General features: G+C 44.5%; 1 protein-coding gene across 1 annotated transcript in view; it reads left to right on the forward strand.

The window, feature by feature from the left end:
- The first annotated feature begins 1,826 nt into the window (after positions 1 to 1,826).
- The window catches only part of Dcps (decapping enzyme, scavenger), a 46,831-nt gene continuing 30,544 nt past the window's right edge, over positions 1,827 to 18,113 (forward strand). Inside the window, exons 1-2 of the mRNA XM_090319688.1 lie at positions 1,827 to 2,096; positions 4,159 to 4,327. Coding sequence (XP_090175814.1) covers positions 1,899 to 2,096; positions 4,159 to 4,327 — 367 coding nt within the window. The 5' untranslated portion in view covers positions 1,827 to 1,898. The remainder of the gene's footprint in view (positions 2,097 to 4,158; positions 4,328 to 18,113) is intronic.

An 18,113-nucleotide genomic window follows, 5' to 3' on the forward strand; every position in this document is an offset into this window, starting at 1 on the left:
AGGGTACTGTCTATGAATTTTTTTTTGCCAGTCCTGGAACTTGAACTCAGGGCCTGAGTGCTGTCCTTGGGCTTTCTCAAGGCTGGAGCTCTACCACTTGAGCGTCAGCACCACTTCTGGCTTTTTCTAAGTATGTGGTACCAAGGAATCGAACCCGGGTGTTCGTGCATGCTAGGCAAGCACTCTACCACTAGGCCAAACTCCCAGCCCCTGTCTATGAATTTTTATGCTCATGTCTAGCACTCTACCACTTGAGCCACAGCTCCACATCTGGATCTGGATCTTTTTTTTGTGTATATGTGGTTAACTGGAATTAAGACTCTCATAGATTTTCCTGCCTGGACTGGCTTTGAACCCTGATCTTCAGATCTCACCCTCATGAGTAGCTAAGATTATAGGCATGAGCCGCTGGTTCACATCTCATACACTACTTAAAAAAACACACACACACAATTAAAATATTTTATTGAGATAAAATCCATACACTGTAAAGTCACACACAATTTTTAATAAGCCTTAACAACTTACAGTAAGCTTTTCCTTTTCTTATTCTCCTAAAACATTTTTTTTTAACTTTCTTATTCCTTACTTTTGCAGTTTATTCAGTTTGTCATGTTTCAGGGGATAAAAAAGCATATATTTTTATTGTAATTACATTGAGTTATAGATTTGCTTGTTGGTTGTGAATTTTTGGGGGGAGAAGGGGTGAGAGTTACTGGAAATTGAACTTTCAGGCCTGCATCTGCTAGGCAAGCACTCTACAAGTACTTCTATTTAGTTTTACAGGTAGGGGTGTACCACTTAGCTACAGAAACTGTTAGTAATTTTTCAGATAAATTACCAGGATCTTCCCAGTCTCTGCATCCCAAGTAGACTGGTGATTGTTACCAGGTCTAGCTTGTTTATTGAGATGTGGTCTTGCTAACTTTCTGCCTGAGCTGGCTTTAAACCATGCAGTATACTACAGATTGGTCTTCTAAGTAGCTAAGATCACAGGCATGAGCCACTTTTTCCAACTTTCAGTGAATTTGTGGAAGTGGAGCTCACAGATAAAGAGAGTTTAATATATTTTCAGAGTGACAGAAACTTTTTATTTGTTTGCTTCCTCACACAGACTTACTCAGACAAGGGGGGAAAAAAAACTCGAACAGATTATTGTCTTTTTTTTCCCTCCCGGAAATAGTTCCAAATCTGGAACAAAGAAATGTTTTGATTTCCACTAAATGGAAATAAGTTAAAGGTGATGCAATTGGAGTCAGTCCCTAGGAACCAGGTAGTTAGAATTAAAAGCCAATGTTCTTGCCTTGAAAATAAAGTCCTGGGGCCGGGAGTTTGGCCTAGTGGTTAAAGTGCTTGCCTAGCATGCACAAAAACCCGGGTTCGATTCCTCCGTACCACATACATAGAAAAAAAGCTGGAAGTGGTGCTGAGGCTCAAGTGGCAGAGCTCTGGCCTTGAGAAAGTCCAAGGACAGTGCTCAGGCCCCGAGCACGGGGAAGCGGTTCCCGAGGGAAGCAGGCAATGCTTGGTGCGCTTCCCTTTCTCAGCCACACACACCCAACGGTCCGTAAAACCACGAAAAATGGAAATGGCTTACGTATTCGCTATAAGAAAGCCGATCTAAAAGAGCTCATAGATTTGTCTCAGGAAACATTCTTTCCACTAGTTATTGTTTTCAATAGGTATTCGTCACGCACCACAGTCACCAAGCACGAACTGCACGCAGTGCGCAGGACCGGAACTTGGTGTAACCGAGCTGGTTAAACAAAGCATGCCGGGAGTTGTAGTCTCAGCCCTAACAAACTATAAGAAACAAGAGACCCGGGCCTGGGGAGGGCGGGACGGGTGGAAGCGAAGATGCTCGTACGCGCAGGCGCACACAGCTCCTAGCGGGCAGCATGGCGGACGCGGCTCCTCAAGCCAAGAGAAAGCGGGAAACGGACACAGAGGAAGCTGAAGCTCCCAGCGCAGATCAAAAGGAAGCAGACGTGGGGAATGGTACCTCTGCTCCTGTCCGCTTGCCTTTCTCCGGCTTCAGAGTGCAGAAGGTGCTGAGGGAGTCGGCGCGGGACAAGATCATCTTCCTGCACGGGAAGGTACCTCCGAGCCTCCCTGGATGGGGCGGAGACACGGGAAGGAAGGAGCCAATCACCGCTTCCCCCTCCTCCGGGATAGCCCTATCTCCTTACTGGGGGAGGCGGAGTGTACCACCTCAAGGAATGGGGGGGTGGGGAGGGGGCCAGAGGACCTGTGGAACGTGGTGCGGAATGAACACATCTGAGTTTCCTCACTTCCCCCCGAAGAAACACCTAGCCAGTCTTACAGTGTCTCTAGGTGAGAAACACGCGTTAAACCATCCCTTCAAAACTGTGAAGGTGGGCCGGGAGTCTGGCCTAGTGGTTAAAGTGCTTGCCTAGCGTGCATGCAGACCCGGGTTCGATTCCTCGGTACCACATACATAGAAAAAAAGCCAGAAGTGGTGCTGAGGCTCAAGTGGCAGAGCTCTAGCCTTGAGAAAGTCCAAGGACAGTGCTCAGGCCCTGAGCTCAAGCCCAGGACTGACAAAAAAAAAAAACCAACAAAAAAACTGTAAAGGTGCTAGGAACTCATGAACCTTGATGGATGCCTGGCTTTGGGCCCTGTCCTTAGAAATGTGCAGGATCGCCTGCTTTACATGGCTTCAGCCTAAGAAGAAGAAACGGTGCATTACATTCTTAAGTCTACTTTTTCACATGCCATGCACTTGTCTTCATGCCGGAGACTGAGGGAGATGCTGAGCATATATGGAGATAAGTTACCATCCCTGGTCTTCAAGACTTCACAGTAGCTTTGTGCAAACGGATGTACTGCTGGCTTTAATACCATCTGCTCAGCTGTCTAGCAGAGGCCAGATGGGGAGACCATTCCCAAACCAATGCAAAGGCCGAGCCACAGGCAAGTGTAAGGGTTCCTCAGAACTGCAAGCAGCATCTCTCATTTTTGGATGGATCAAGGGCTGACAGCCCTGTAAATCCGTGTTTCTCTTTGCGTTTCTTGACTATTTACAATGTTCTGTCTGATTTTCTGAGTCTCACTTGTCTTCAGATTGTATATCCTGCTGAAGGCATTGACAGTAGGAATTAGTGAAGGAGACCTGAATTCTATTTACGTTTTGACATTGACTATTCATGTCATTTTGAATAAATAGCTTCCCTCTAAATATCAATTCCTTTTTTCCTTTTAATTAATTTATTTTTTTGCCAGTTCTGGAGCTTGAACTCAGGGCCTGGGCACTGTCCCTGAGCTTGTTTTGTTTAAGGCCAATACTTCTACTACTTGAGCCATAGTTCCACTTTCTGCCTTTTCTGTTTCTCTGGTACTGAAGGCTTCATGCATGCTAGTCAAGCACTCTACCAGTAAGCCACATTCCCTGCCCTAAATCTCCATTTCTTTAATCTTCTAAAATGAGGGAACCAGAGACCAGTGGCTCATGCCTGTGACCCTAACTGCTCAGGAGGCTGAGTTCTGAGGATTGTGGTTCCAAGCCAGTCTGGGTAGAGAAGTCTGTGAGATTCGTATCTACAATTAAACCCTACAAAACTGGAAATAGTGCTGTGGCTCAAAGTAGTAGAGCTCTCGCCTTGCATGGAAAAAGCTCAAGGACAGTGTCTAGGCTTTGAATTCAAACCCAATCACCACCAGAAACAAAAACAAAATAATAAAGTGCGGAGAGCTTATCAGAGATTTTCAAAACCTAAACTAAGCCGTGCTTGGTGGCTCATGCCTGTAATCCTAGCTGCTCAAGAGGCTGAGATTTGAGGATCAAGGTTCAAAGCCAGCCGGCACTAAAGGAACTGAGACTCACCAGTTAACCTCTAGAAAATGGAAGTGGGCCTTGGCTCAAGGGTAGGGCAGTAGCCTTGAGCTGAAGAGCTCAGGGACAGTGCCCAGGCAGAGTTCAAGCCCCATGACCCCCCCACACACAAAAAAAGAACCTAAACTAGAAGACGGCTGAGAAACTTTGCATCTTCAGGAAGAACAGTGTGAGAAGAAATTGGAGCATCCCTGGCTAGACTTCCTCAGAGGGCAGATTTGCAATAAAAGAAATCTCAACTGCTGAGATTTCATTGGCCCCAGAGCTTTAGTTGCTGGGCTCACTGCCGATGTCTCTATCCACAGGTAAATGAGCAGTCTGGGGATGGAGAAGATGCTGTTGTCATCTTGGAGAAGACCCCATTTCAGGTAGAGCAGGTGGCACAGCTCCTGTCCAGCAGCCCTGAACTCCAGTTGCAGTTCTCTAATGATATCTACAGCACCTATCACCTGTTCCCTCCGAGACAACTGAGTGGTGAGCAAGTGTCTGAGGTGGATGCATGAGGGGCCAGTGGGATGCTGGGAAACTCTGGGCTGTGGTAAATAAACTCTCTATGCCTGATTGGCATATTCTAGTGTCACAGTTAGCATTGGGAGGAGGAATTGTTATTTTCTTCCAGAAAATATTGTTAGCCTTTGAAGACAGTTTTGTTGTTTAAACTGTGTGTGTAGTGTTGGCATCTGATGAGGAGAGGCCAGGGACACTGTGAAACATCCCATAATGTCCTACAGAACAAGCCCCACCTCAAGGAGCTATCAGTAGTGCTGGGGTTTAGAATTCCTTTCTGGTGTTGTATGTTACAGGGAGGAAGTATGATTCACGGAAAAGAATAGCACTCATCTGTCCTTTAACAATGATAATTAAATTCCAATTACCAGGACTTGTAAAAACATTAGCATTGTATTTACCAGCATGCAGTGGGTATAAGAGGACTTCACAATTGAGGAAAGTGAGGGTTTTTTTTTTTTTGTTCTATTTTGCCAGTCCTGGGGCTTGAACTCAGGGCCTGAGCACTGTCCTTGGGTTTTCTCAAGGCTAGAGCTCTGCAGCTTGAGCGACAGCGCCACTTCCTGCTTTTTCTATGTATGTGGTACTGAGGAATCGAACCTGGGTCTTCAGGCATGCTAGGCAAGCACTCTACCACTAGGCCAAACTCCTGACCCCAGGAAAGTGAGATTTCTGAAAGGCCAAGTAATTTGTCCAGAATCATTCAGCCAATTGGCAGCAAGAAAATTAAGTCTTTTAGTAGACTGAAGTCTTCCTTACCACATGGACCATGCAGTGTGCTGGGAACCACCAAGAGTGAAGGTAGTCAATTCCCTAAAAGGGAACCCTCTTTTTTTTTTTTTGTGGGGTGGGGGTGGGGGTGGGGTGGGGTATCCTGGAAGTGGATTTTGAATTCAGGTCTTCAAGCTCATATGCTTTTCTTCTGCCTCTTCCTCCTCCTCCTCTTCTTCTTCCTCCTCCTCCTCCTGCTCCTGCTCCTCCTCCTCCTCTTCCTCCTCCTCCTCTTCTTCCTCCTCCTTCTTCTTCTGCTGCTGCTGCTGCTGGTGCTGCTGTTCAAAGGGCTTGAGTTCAGGGCCTGGGCACTGTCCCTGAGCTTTTTCCACTCACAGCTCATGCTGTACTATAGCACCAGTTTCAGTTTTCTTGTGGTTAATTGGAAACATTTCCTGCACAGGCTGGCTTTGAACCATGATCCTCTGATCTGAGCCTCCTGAGTAGCTAGGATTACAGGCGTGAGCCACTGACACCTGACTGGAATCTACTTTTTGATGGAGGAGATAAATGTGAATGAGCAGGCTGGGCTTGAGAAGGGCAGGAATTCATGAGTAACTGGCAGAGATTTGGCTTTGATTTCAAGCATTTTTAAATTTATCAAAAAAGGAGAAGATTTTGGGCCAAAAGCCAGGCATGACACATTCTGTTTTTCTCTCAATAGTGTAAGGCAGCTTTGGTAGTTAAACTTAATGTTTCCTAACCAGGATATCCTGGGCTCAGTTTTAGGACACATGGTGGCTTTGTCACATGCTTCTGTGTGTTATTTGTCCTTCAGCATTTAAGAACAGTTTGGCTTTGTAGATATCCTGCTTCATAGTCTTTTTTTAATCGTGTTTTCCATACTTCCATGAAAGGGTGCTATTGTTGTCCTTTGAAAATAATGTGACCACTTGATATCAAGACAAGCAAACTTCTCAGAACAGAAAGCGTCCAACCTGCTCTTCATTGACATATCCAGAATGATGAGTTCAAGTTGACAGAAATGGACAGCTATATTTACTTTCTCGGTCACTGACATTTAAGCAAATTTATTCTTCCACAAGCATTGGCAGAAGCGTGACAGAAGGCTCTAAACAGGCTTAGAACGGCCCCCAAAACCACAAGCTCTGGGGCCGTTAGTTTGCGGACCATTTTTTTTCCCCTTCTGCAATCCTTCTCACCCCTCCCTCCGTCTGCTGGTCTTGCTCCTCTGATCAACCATGTGAAATCACAGTTTCTTTTTTTGTTTGATTGTGTGTGTGTGTGTGTGTGTGTGTGGTGATAGTGCTGTGCTCCTGCCCTCTCTGTTTCTAGCTAAGAAAATCTAAGATTGTCTAAGATTGGTCTGCCAGTGTCCTCATCCCCACACAGGAACAACAAGTCTCCATGAACTTTTCCAGGAATGAATTTCACCTACCTGGGGATTTTAGTGGGAGCTCTTCTTTCCCTACCTTCTGCAGCACATGCCATGCTTGCTATACTGTAGGACTGAGGATTTGAGAGTCATATTTGCCTTGCCTTCAGGGTCTGGTCCTTGGCTCTTTTCTCTTTTGCTCTCTTTTCCCCCCCACCTAGACGCCACCCCCCCACACCTTGTTTAAAGACAAAAAAGGTCCGTGCCTTTAGTTCCTGGCTTTCCAACTCCCAGTTTGTATTGAAATTAATGTTTTCCCTTTTATTTTGGTCAGTCTTGGGGCTTGAACTCATCATCCCTGAGCTTCTTGAGCTTCTTTTGCTTGAGGCTAGCACTCTACCATTTGAGCCACAGTGTCACTTCTGGCTTTTTCTGTTTACGTGATGCTGAGAAATCGTACCCAGGGCTTTGTACATTCTGGCAAGCACTCTGCCACTCAGCCACATCCCCAGCTCATGGCTTCACATTTTCACTTGGAGGTCTTGTAGGTACTTCATAGTTGAAATGTGTGCATCCAGCATGGATGTGTTCAGGAGCACTTGGCACCTGTTCAATAGTAGCTGCTATTGTTATTCTGCTTTATACCATAACATCAGAGAGGAGGGGGATGCCATCTCCTGCCCCCAGGTATATTTGGGATGGTAGCAGGAGGAACATGAGTGACTATGAAAAGACAGGGATAAAACGAAGTGGTTTTGATCACTGCTTGGATAAAGGGGACAGAGCTAGAGCCATGTGAGACCAATTTCTAAGTCCCAGCAGTCATCCCCTTACTAATTGCCCTGGAAGTGATTGATGAATAACCCACAGAGGTCCATCTGTACATATTTTCCTATGGGCTAGGTATTCGAGAGCCACAAGATGGCAGCATTGTCTTCGTAGTCCCCAGACCAGCCCTTCTGGCTTTCTGCTCAGGTCCTACTTAGCTAGAGCCTTCTGAGAGGGTCCCAGCCCTCCCCCCCCTCCCCCCCTATTCCCCCTCTCTTCCCCCTCTCTCGCCCTCTCTCCCTCTCCTCTCTCTTTCTCTCCTCCTCTCTCTCCCTCTCTCTCCCTCTCTCTCTCTTTTGCCAGTCTTGAAGCTTGAACTCAGGACCACTTCCAGCTTTTTCTGTGTATGTGGTACCAAAGAATCGAACCCAGGGCTTCATGCATGCTAGACAAGCACTCTACCATGCTCCCAGCCTGGGCCCAGTCTCTTTACTCTGTTTTAGTCACAACTCAAAGTTGACCACCTGAGACACCTTAAAAGACAGTTCCTGTAAATTCAGCCTTCACTGTTCCATCCACACTTGTGCCTTTGAATATTTCTGCTGCCTTTGGCTGCTTCTTGCCCTTGTTAGAAAATTGCCTGTCTGGGAAGAACCCTATCTACTTCTTTATTTCCGAGCTGGCTGCTGTACTAAGCTTAGAGCAGATGCTGTGCTCAGTGGATTTCTTCTGGTGTTTTCTCCAGTCATTGGCCAACTTCTTCAGGTCTGAAGGGTTTGTAGGGTCTTCATTTATCCCTTCCAGAATTTTTAGCTGATGACCAGTTTCTGCTCCTGTGAACTCACCCTGATAACCTTGTGTGGAGGGAGTGCTGGCTTGGGGAGCTGGCCAGGCTCCCCAAGTACAGGCTTCTGTACTTTTCTAGTAGTGTGGGTTAGGGCAGCCATCTGCTGTTTCTGAGTCTTGTTTTAGTGTGGTGTAGGGGTGAAGAACAAGCCTTGGGCCAGATTGACCTGGGTTGCAATCCTGACTCCACTCTTTGCCAACAGGCAACATTTCTTTATCCACTTAACAATTGTGAAACATCTACTGTGTGCTAGAGCAGCTGCTGTAGCGGGTGCTGGGGAAATGTTAGTGAGTATAGCAGATGTTAGCTCTATCTTTGAGTTCTGGAAGTGAGGCCAGCGGCAGACAAGGGAACAAGTGTCTCTGAGGCCCTGAGCAGGCAGGCGGCTGCTCAGATTGGGCTCGAGGAAGGCTCTCGAAAGCACAGATGATGCTCAAGCAGAGATCTGGGGCACCAGAAGAAAACAGCTGGCAAGAGATGTGGGGGGAATGTTCTAGGCTGAGCCTTTGCAGGAGCTGAAGAGGAAAGAGGAACAGAAAGGAACCAGTTATGTTTGGGAACAGGGTGGGCCTTAGACGAAGTTGGAGAAGTAGCTTTAGCTGTGTGCTCTGCTAAGTGAGGTTAGTAACCGAACTTACTTTAACAGGATGGTGATGACATAGAGAAGGAAGTGCCTTGCAACAGTTTTTAGTCTCTACTGTTAGTGAGGTAAGTTTTACATTTTGATCTTGTACCTGTTATAAACAGACATGAGGATAAGTGAAGGAGAAGTTTCACAAAACAAAACAGTGGGTGGTATTTTCTCTAGTATTCTCTACTTAATATCAGTCTTTACTGTTCGCTTGTCCCCTCCCTCCCTTCCTTTCTTCTTTCCTTCCTTCCTTTTTTACGTCCTTCTTTTCTTATTCGTGCCAGAACTGAGAGCCCCAAGCTCTTGCTTAGCTTTTTTGCTCTATGCTAGACCTCTGCCACTTGAGCCACAGCTCCACTTTTTTATTTTTTATTTTTGCTGGCTAATGGGAGATAAGAGTTTGAATTTGACTGCCAGGGCTAGCATCAAATTATAATCCCAAGGTCTCAGCCTTCTAAGTAGCTAGAATACCAGCACCTGACTGTTTCTTTTCTTTCTTTCTTTTTTAATGCTGAACTTAACTTCCTGAAGTGATGTCCTGTGGTGCAACCTATTGCAATAAGACACATCAAGCTCTCAGCAATTACTGGTGGTATGTGGTATGGATCTGAGAGTCTTATTATTGTGTTACCAGTCATTATTTTTCCAACTTTCCCCTACAGAAGCCTGGAAAGAATTGTACCTATAACCTGGGGAAAAGAGAATGGCCCCAGCCATGTAGATGGTAGATTTTTTTTTCTTCCTTGTACGGTGAGGTGGCACACCTGAAGAACAAGTAGGCCAGATGGCCAGTATTAATCAGTGGTCACTCTTTCTCTGTCATTGAGGATGGCAGAGCCTGAGTTGCCTTCTGCTGTCTGAGTGGTCACACCTATGGCATATCAATGGAGCCTTTCATCGAGATGTCTGTGCCCTCTCACCTGAGGAAGAAGGAGGAATTAGGAGGGGAGGGGTGTGACTCAGACATCCAGGCTGCTTCTAAAAAGGCCAATTGTTTTGCCTGCTATATAAAGCAGGGGTGGCATCTCAGGTTCAGAGGCGAAAGACAGGCATCTATGTGAGAGAGGCCGGGGCGGGGAGCAGAGCTATGGGGTGCTGGGAATCTCATCTGTCTTCCAGTTACAGAGAACACCCAGCACTTTAGCCACAGGCCAGAATTTTCCACCCAGTGCTGTTTGCAATGTTTAAACCTAGGAGGGAGAGTTGGTTTGGGAGGAGTATCTTGAAAGACTGGCTGTCCCTGGGAGAATTTCCCAAGAAGCATTGTTCATAATAGAAAAAAGCTGGACTCAGTCAAATAATGGTAGAATCGATCTCTAAGCCAAGGTTGTATTCCTGCAGCAGGCTGCCTGCCTGTGGCTGCCTGCATTAGTGAAAGATGAATCGCACCCAGTAGGCCAAGAACAAGATGCAGAAAATCCACAGTGTGGTTCCAGTAAGGCCAAGCTGAAAAATCAAGCACACTGCTTAGGGATGTATACGTCTCTCTCTCTCTCTCTGTGTGTGTGTGTGTGTGTGTGTGTGTATAATAAAGCTGGAGAGAAAGAAATTATTAACACCTAGATCAGAAAGGCAGCTATCCTTATTTGTAGCAGGGTAGAGAGAATGATGAAAGTACAGGTGATACTCTGCTTCTTGGACTATGGATTTGTAATTTTTATTGTTGTTATAAAGGTGATATATAAAGGGGTTATGTAAGCCTGGGAGTTTGGCCTAGTGGTATAGTGCTTGCCTAGCATGCGTGAATACCTGGGTTTGATTCCTCCATACCACATACATAGAAAAGTCAAACATGGTGCAGTAGCTCAAGTGGTACAGCTCTAGCCTTGAGGAAAAAAGCCCAAGGACAATGCTCAGGCCCTGAGTTCACACCCCAAGACTGGCAATAAATAAATAAGTTATGTAATTATAATAAGTATATTTCTTTTTGGATAGTGTTACTCTTTCTCTCTCTCCCAGTTTTTCTCTCCTGTCCCCCACCCACAAATTGTAGATAGTTCATTTTCAACATAGTGTCTAGTGAGTGCATTTCTCTGTGTGTTCACCCTTTGTCCCTCCATTTCTCTGTGTTTTCGGTTGTTAACTACCCATTTTATACATATATGCATACACATACCCTAGTTGTTGTTTTTTTTTGCTAGTCCTGGGGCTTGGGCTCAGGGCCTGAGCACTGTCCTTAGGCTTTCTCAAGGCTAGCCCTCTGATACAGCATCACTTCCAACTTTTTCTGTGTATGTCATGCTGAGCAATGGAACCCAGGGATTCATGCATGCTAGGCAAGCACTCTACCACTAAGACACATTCCTGGCCCCATACCCTAGTTTTATCAGTATGTTTCCAAACTAATAGGAAAAACTGGTTTCCCCCTTGTATGGCTTAACAACATTCTTTCATACATGTCTTCATTCTCAAGTTTGGTTTCTGGCCCCTGTTACTGGATGTGAGAGCATTTGGTTCTAGCTGTCTTCCTGTTTCTATATCCCTCTTCCCTTTCTCCAGGATAGAGGAGTGGCCAGCCATGCCAGATCCTTTTCTCCCCCAGCAAATAAAGAAGCTGTTGTGGAAGGCACCCCAGTTGATGGCAGCCTGACAGAGCAGTGTGGACAAATCATTCAACAGTTGAAAGAGAAGCTGGAGGGTACCAGGCCCTTGGTGCTTTTTCAGTACAGACTGGCTCTGCCCACTTCTGTGGATGGCCTCGGCAGTCCTCCCTGCTGCCTCTGAGCCAAGAGACCAGAGCTGTCTGAGCAGTGACTAGCAGAGAATTTCTGTGCCAGGACACTGACAGAATGACATGATCTTCTAGCATGAGAAATGCCACAGACTTCGGACCATCAGCCAATACCAGAGAAGGCCATTGAACTGCTGAAATTCAGTTTGTCTGAATAACAAATGAATGGTAAAATACGTAGTCCTTGGGCCAGGAGTTTGGCCTAGTGGTAGAGTGCTTGCCTAGCAAGCACAAAGGCCCGGGTTCGATTCCTCAGTACCACACACACAGAAAAAAAGCTAGAAGTGGTGCTGAGGCTCAAGTGGTAGAGCTCTAGCTTTGAGAAAAGTCCAAGGACAGTGCTCAGGCCCTGAGTTCAAGCCCCAAGACTGGCAAAAAAAAAAAAAAATGTAGCTCATCCCTGGGGGGGGGGTTCTTTTATCATATGAGGTTATAGTCATAGTATCACTAGTTAAATGGAGTTATGGTAAAATGCTACTTTTTTTTTTTTTTTTTTTTTTAGGAGCTCTTAACTAGAACTATTTATCAGAATTGCTTAATGAGCACTGTCAAGTCATAAATCTGGACCTACTGAATAAAAGTCTCTGGGGTACAGCCAGTGCATTTATCAAAATCATATATGTAATTATACAGTGAGGTAATCAAATACCATCAAAAGGCTTATAATAGGAGCAGGCTCTTCTACTACTGTGCCTCAACCTGGCCCTGTTTCCATGAAGCATATTCTTAGAGAGGGGGAAAAAGAAAAAGAAAAAAAACCAAAGAATTGGGGCCGGGAGTTTGGCCTAGTGGTTGAGTGCTTGCCTAGCATGCACAAAGACCTGGGTTCAATTCCTCAGTACCACATACATAGAAAAAGCCAGAAGTGGTGCTGAGGCTCAAGTGGTAGAGCTCTAGCCTTGAGAAAGTCCAAGGACAGTGCTCAGGCCCTGAGCTCAAGCCCAGGACTGGCCAAAAAAACAAAAAACAAAGAATATTCCTGGGACTCATGCTTATAATTTCCTCTAATGTTTACTGTAGAATATATGTATGCAGTTCTTTGTTGATTAAAAAGGTGAAGTAATTCTTCCTTTTCCCCTTCTTTTCCCTCTACTTCCATTTGTGCGAGTTTCTCTCACACTTGCCAAAGGGATACTTTTTATATTTCCTCCAAATGATGCTGTTATTTTTAGTTTGTTCAGTATTTGAAACATTTTTGTGGGGGGTGGGGCAGTCCTAGGGCTTGAACTCAGGGCCTAGACACTGTCCTTGAGCTTTCACAAGGCTAGTGCTCTACCACTTGAACCTCAGCATTCTTTCCAGTACCATTATTTTCTGTGTTTGTGGTACTGAGGAATTGAACCCAGGGCTTTGTGCATGCTAGGCAAGCACTCTACCACTAGGCCACACTTCCAGCCACTTGAAGTGTTTTTTAAAATCAGCTTTTGCCTTTTCATGGAATTTCTAGGTAACTTCCTTGTGGTACCTGTGCTCTACTTTCTGTTCTTACAATACTCCAGCTGCTTAGTTGATAATTCATTTAATGCCATCTCTTTCCTTCCTGATAACACTACAGAGAGCATTTTCCTGATGCTTTAGTCTGGACAGGTTATTCTGGAGGCATGTGATAGCTTTCAACTGGAGACTTCCTTTCATAATTCTCCTGGGTCTTATCCACTGTTTTCTACATTCTGTGTGTGTGTGTGTGTGTGTGTGTGTGTGTGTGTGTGTGTGTGTGTGTTTAATTTTGTCTTTTATCAGTTGTGGGGCATGAACTCAGGGCATAAGCTCGGGCCTGAGCTTTCCTGCTCAAGGCTAGCTAGCACTCTACCATTTTGAACCACAGCTCCACTTGTGGTTGTCTGGTGACTAACGGGAGATAAGAATCTCACAGATGAGGCCGGGAGTTTGGCCTAGTGGTTAAAGTGCTTGCCTAGCATGCAAGAAGACCCGGGTTCGATTCCTCGGTACCACATACATAGAAAAAAGCCAGAAGTGGTGCTGAGGCTCAAGTGGTAGAGCTCTAGCCTTGAGAAAGTCCAAGAACAGTGCTCAGGCCCTGAGCTCAAGCCCATGACTGGGAAAAAAAAAAAAAAAAGAATCTCACAGATGTTTCTGCCTGTGTTGGCTTTGAACTGTGATCCGAACATGTCAGCCTCCTGAGAAGCTAGAATTCCTTTCTTTTTCTGTGACTTTTCTTTCTTGTTTTACGCTCTTGATTAAGTGAAGCACATTAATCAATAACTCTTCAGAATGACTATGTGACATGATTGATAGTTTAACTGAACACAGAATTTAAATTTATTTTTTCTCAAAACATTAAAGGCACGGGTCTATTGACTTCAAGCACCCGTTGTTACCAAAGGAATATCTGATGCCAATTTGATTCTCACTGCTTTGTAGGGAACTTGGGTTGTTTGTTTGGGCTTTGTTTCTTTGGAAGCATATGTATGGCTTTCTGAACAAAATTTTAAGGCTATTGAGTTTCTTATTCATTGTTGTAGGGACTCCTGGACCCTTTCAATTAAAAGCTTTAGGACTTCCCCATCTGAATGTCCTTTTTGACAACTTCTTCCCCGACATTTTCATTTAGTTTATTTTTTTTTAATTAGAGTTTTATTTTACTAGGGCTCAAACCCAGGTCCTCAAATATGGTAGGCAAGTACTCTACCATTGAGCTATACCTTCAGTCTTGGAAATCCTCACTATTTTTTTTTTCTTTTTGTGCTGGTTCTGGGGTTTGAACTCCAGGCCTAGGCACTGTCCCTGAACTTTTTTGCTCAAGGATAACACTCTATTACTTGAACCACAGCTCCATTTTTGGCTTTTTAGCAGTTAATTGGAGATAAGAATATCATGGATTTTCCTGCCCAAGCCTGGCTTTGAGCCATGACACTCAAATCTTAGCCTCCTGAGTAGCTAAGATTACAAGTGTGAACTATTGATACCCTGCTTGGAAGTACCATTATTAAACTTCTAAGATTAACCTTTTCCATTGTCTCACTTTTCCATATATGCTTTTTCTTCAGGCTGCCAGATTGTCTTCAGTTTTGTCTTCTAGACCCAGTGAGGTATTCTCTTGGCTTTGATCTTTTTAATTCTCCTTTCTCTGGTTCTTTTGGCTATTTCATTCTCATAGTATCCTGACTTTGTTTAACAGAGGCCAGACTGGGTTGGATTTTTCTGACACACTAATTAGAACTGTTTTTAAAAATTATCTCCTGACCATCCCTCAAATGATTTCATTTCCCTCTGGGATCTGGTTGTGGTTGTTTATCCTGGTCATTCTTTTTTAGGCTGTTGCATTCTCTCAGTGTCTCATGCTGCACAGTAATTCATTCATACTTAAAAGCAAAGCACCAGGCTGATACTCTGACAAACTGATGTGAGTTTCATCTACTGTCAAGTTGTAGGTCTGTAGTAGACCTTTGTCCTGGTGTGTAGCTACTGTGAGACAGTAGCTGTATGGATGGGGAGTGAGGCTTCCTGCCTGCCTGGCAGGGGTAGGCCTGAGGAGTACAGTTTGACTGACATTCTGAGACATCAACCTTCCTCTCCCCAACCAAGAATAATATGAGTTAGAGAGACACTAGATGACCTGCCAAGACTAAAGGATTTATTACCTGGCCTTCACAGAACAATGTACTGACCTCTGCTCTAGTCCTTTTTTCTTTTTGAGGCCAGCCTTCCTATTTTTACCTGGCTTTAAGTATCTGCTCCTGGGGCAGGAGAGAGGATGGAGCCAATTAGTGCAATTCTGTAGCCAGCCCTCAAGTTTATGTCAGTTTTCAGCTTTATTTCCTGTTCTCTCTGCCTGTTACTCTTTTTTTTTTTTAAATTTTTTATTGTAAAGGTTATGTGCAGAGAGATTACAATGACTTAAGTCAGGTATTGGGTACATTTCTTTATGAATAGTATCACCTCTTCCCTCATTTTTTCTGTTTCTCCCTCTGGAGAATGGGCTATACAAGTTGTGTAGTTCAACTCAACATAGTGTTGAATATCACCGATGACTTAGTTCACCCTTTGACCCCTTGAGCTTTTATACTCAAAGTTAGCACTCTACCACTGTTTTGTTTTTGCCAGTCCTGGGGCTTGAACTCAGGGCCTAAGCGCTGTCCTTGGACATTCCTCAAGGCTAGCACTCTACCACTTGAGCCTTAGCACCACTTCTGGCTTTTTTTCTATGTAGGTAGTACCAAGGAATTGAACCCGGGTCTTCGTGCATGCTAGGCAAGCACTCTACCACTAGGCCACTCTCAGCCCCAGCACTCTACCATTTTGAAACACAGTGCCACTTTTGGTTTTCTGGATGTTCATTAGAGATAAGAGTCTCACAGAGGAACTTTCCTGCCCAGGCTGTCTTTGAACCACAATTCTAGATCTTAGCCTCCTAAGTAGCCAGGATTACAGGCGTGAGCCACCAGCATCTAGCTGTCTGCTTGTTGGGCTGAACCCAGCTTCCATCCTGTGGTCTTGCTGACTTCCCAAACAGCTATGGCTTCTGTATTCTCATGCACTTGAATTCTGATTCACTGCTGACTTCTGCCTTTCTTCTTATTATTGTGGCACAAATCCATTTTGTACTTCATTAATACCCTTTGCAGAGGGGATTTTTTTTAATAGTTTGTGAACCACCATTAAATAAGAGTCAGGTGCCTTCCATGTATGTATCTGGCTGTCTTGGCCTAGGCCTTTGTAGATGTGGATAGCATAATCCATGGAGAATTAGCCCATTGAGGACAGAGAGGAAGACAGACCTCAGCTTTTCCCTAAAACCTGCTCACAGAGACTCCCAGGGGATCCTGGACAGTGGGCTTTTTTTTTTTTTTTCTCCCCAATTCTGGGGTTTGAACTCAGGGCCTGGGCACTTTCCTTGGGCTTTCTCAAGGCTAATGCTCTAACACTTGAGCCACAGCACCCACTTCTGACCTTTTTCTGTGTATGAGTACCAAGGAATTGAACCCATGGCTTCATGCATGTTCAGACAAGTTCAGATGCAGTGCATGTAAAATGTGTGGCTTTGAGCTAGCACATCTACTTCTAGACATCTGACTCAGATGGTTACTCGTGTGTGTGCATGAAGAGGTAGAAAAATTACCTAATGCAGCAGCATCCTTTGTTATGGAGGAAGAGCAAAAAGGGGACCCGAAAGTAAAGCAGTAAAGTCAGTAATGCCTGGTATGCTCATGCTGTGGGCCACTGGAGAAGGTACGTGCACACTGTCCTGTAGAGCTCAAGATCACCCTGAGCTTCCTGTGATTGTGTGTGTTTATACTTCTGGGAACTTTTTAAAGGAAAACTAGAATGATGAGCACTCAATGTTTATTAATGTGTTGACCTCAGTGAAATGGACAGAGAGGTTATAGTCACGGAAGTCAGGTAATACATGCGTTTCTTTTTGAACAGTATCATTCTTCCCTCACGCTCTCCCAGTTTTTCCCTCCCATCCTTACCTACAAGATGTATAGTTCATTTTCAATATAGTGTCTAGTGAGTACCACGGCTACATTTGTTCATCCTTTGTCCCTCCATTTCTTTTTTTTTTTTTTTTTTGCCAGTCCTGGGCTTCAGCTCAGGGCCTGAGCACTGTCCTTGGACTTTCTCAAGGTTAGAGCTCTACCACTTGAGCCTCAGCATCACTTCTGGCTTTTTTCTATGTATGTGGCACCGAGGAATCGAACCCGGGTCTTCGTGCATGCTAGGCAAGCACTTTAACCACTAGGCCAAACTCCCGGCCCCTGTCCCTCCATTTCTATCTCTCCTTATACTCCCAAATATAGATAAACACACAAGACAAAAAGAAGAGAGAAAAAAAACAGCAACAAAGAAAAAAACCCTCGTGTTTCTATTTCCTGGCGTTCACTTTGATTAGTATTATTTTGTGTGATCAGATGCACATAAGCATTGCACCTTTGTCTTCCTCCTCTCAGAGTATCCTCCTCTGTTTTCACTGTGTGTGAATGCCTAGAATTCTGTATAATATATCATGCCCTAATGCATTTTAGATCTAGATTCCAAATATGAGACGAAACGTGCCATTTGTTTCTCTGGGCTTGGCTTAATTCACTTAACATGATTTGTTCAAGATCCACCCATTTCTCTGCATATGACAAAATACTATTCTTTCTAATGGCGGTGTAGAATTCCCTTGTGTATAGGAACCACTCATCTATGGCAGGGCATCTGGGCCATTTCCATAGTTTGGCTATTGTGACTAGTGCAGTAATGAACATGGATGTGCAGGTGTCTTTATGATATCCTGCCTTGTGGTATTCTGAATAGGTGCCCAGGAGTGGTATGGCTGAGTTGTAGGAAAGATCTGTGTTTAGTTTTTTGGTTTTTTTTTTTTTTTTTGGAGATGCTTCAGATTTCTGTCCAGAGTGGTTGATTGTACTAGTTTATATTCCCACCAACAATGTAATAGGGTTTCTTTTTCCCCACATCCCTGCCAGCATTATTCACAATGTTGGCCAGTCTTAACTGGGGTGAGATGGAATCATAGAGTGATTTTGATTTGCATTTCCTCGTCTGTTTTTTGCCATTCTTACTTCTTCTTTTGAGAAATTTCTCCTTAGCTCCTTTGCCCGTTTAGTGATTCGTTTACTAGCTTTGGGAGGAGTTAGTTTCTTGAATCCTTTCTATATTTTAGGCCTTTGTCAGATGTATTGCAGGTAAAGATCTTCCAGT

Source organism: Megascapheus bottae, chromosome 27 (assembly GCF_031878675.1).
Source record: "Megascapheus bottae isolate mThoBot1 chromosome 27, mThoBot2.hap1, whole genome shotgun sequence".
NCBI lineage: Eukaryota > Metazoa > Chordata > Mammalia > Rodentia > Geomyidae > Megascapheus > Megascapheus bottae.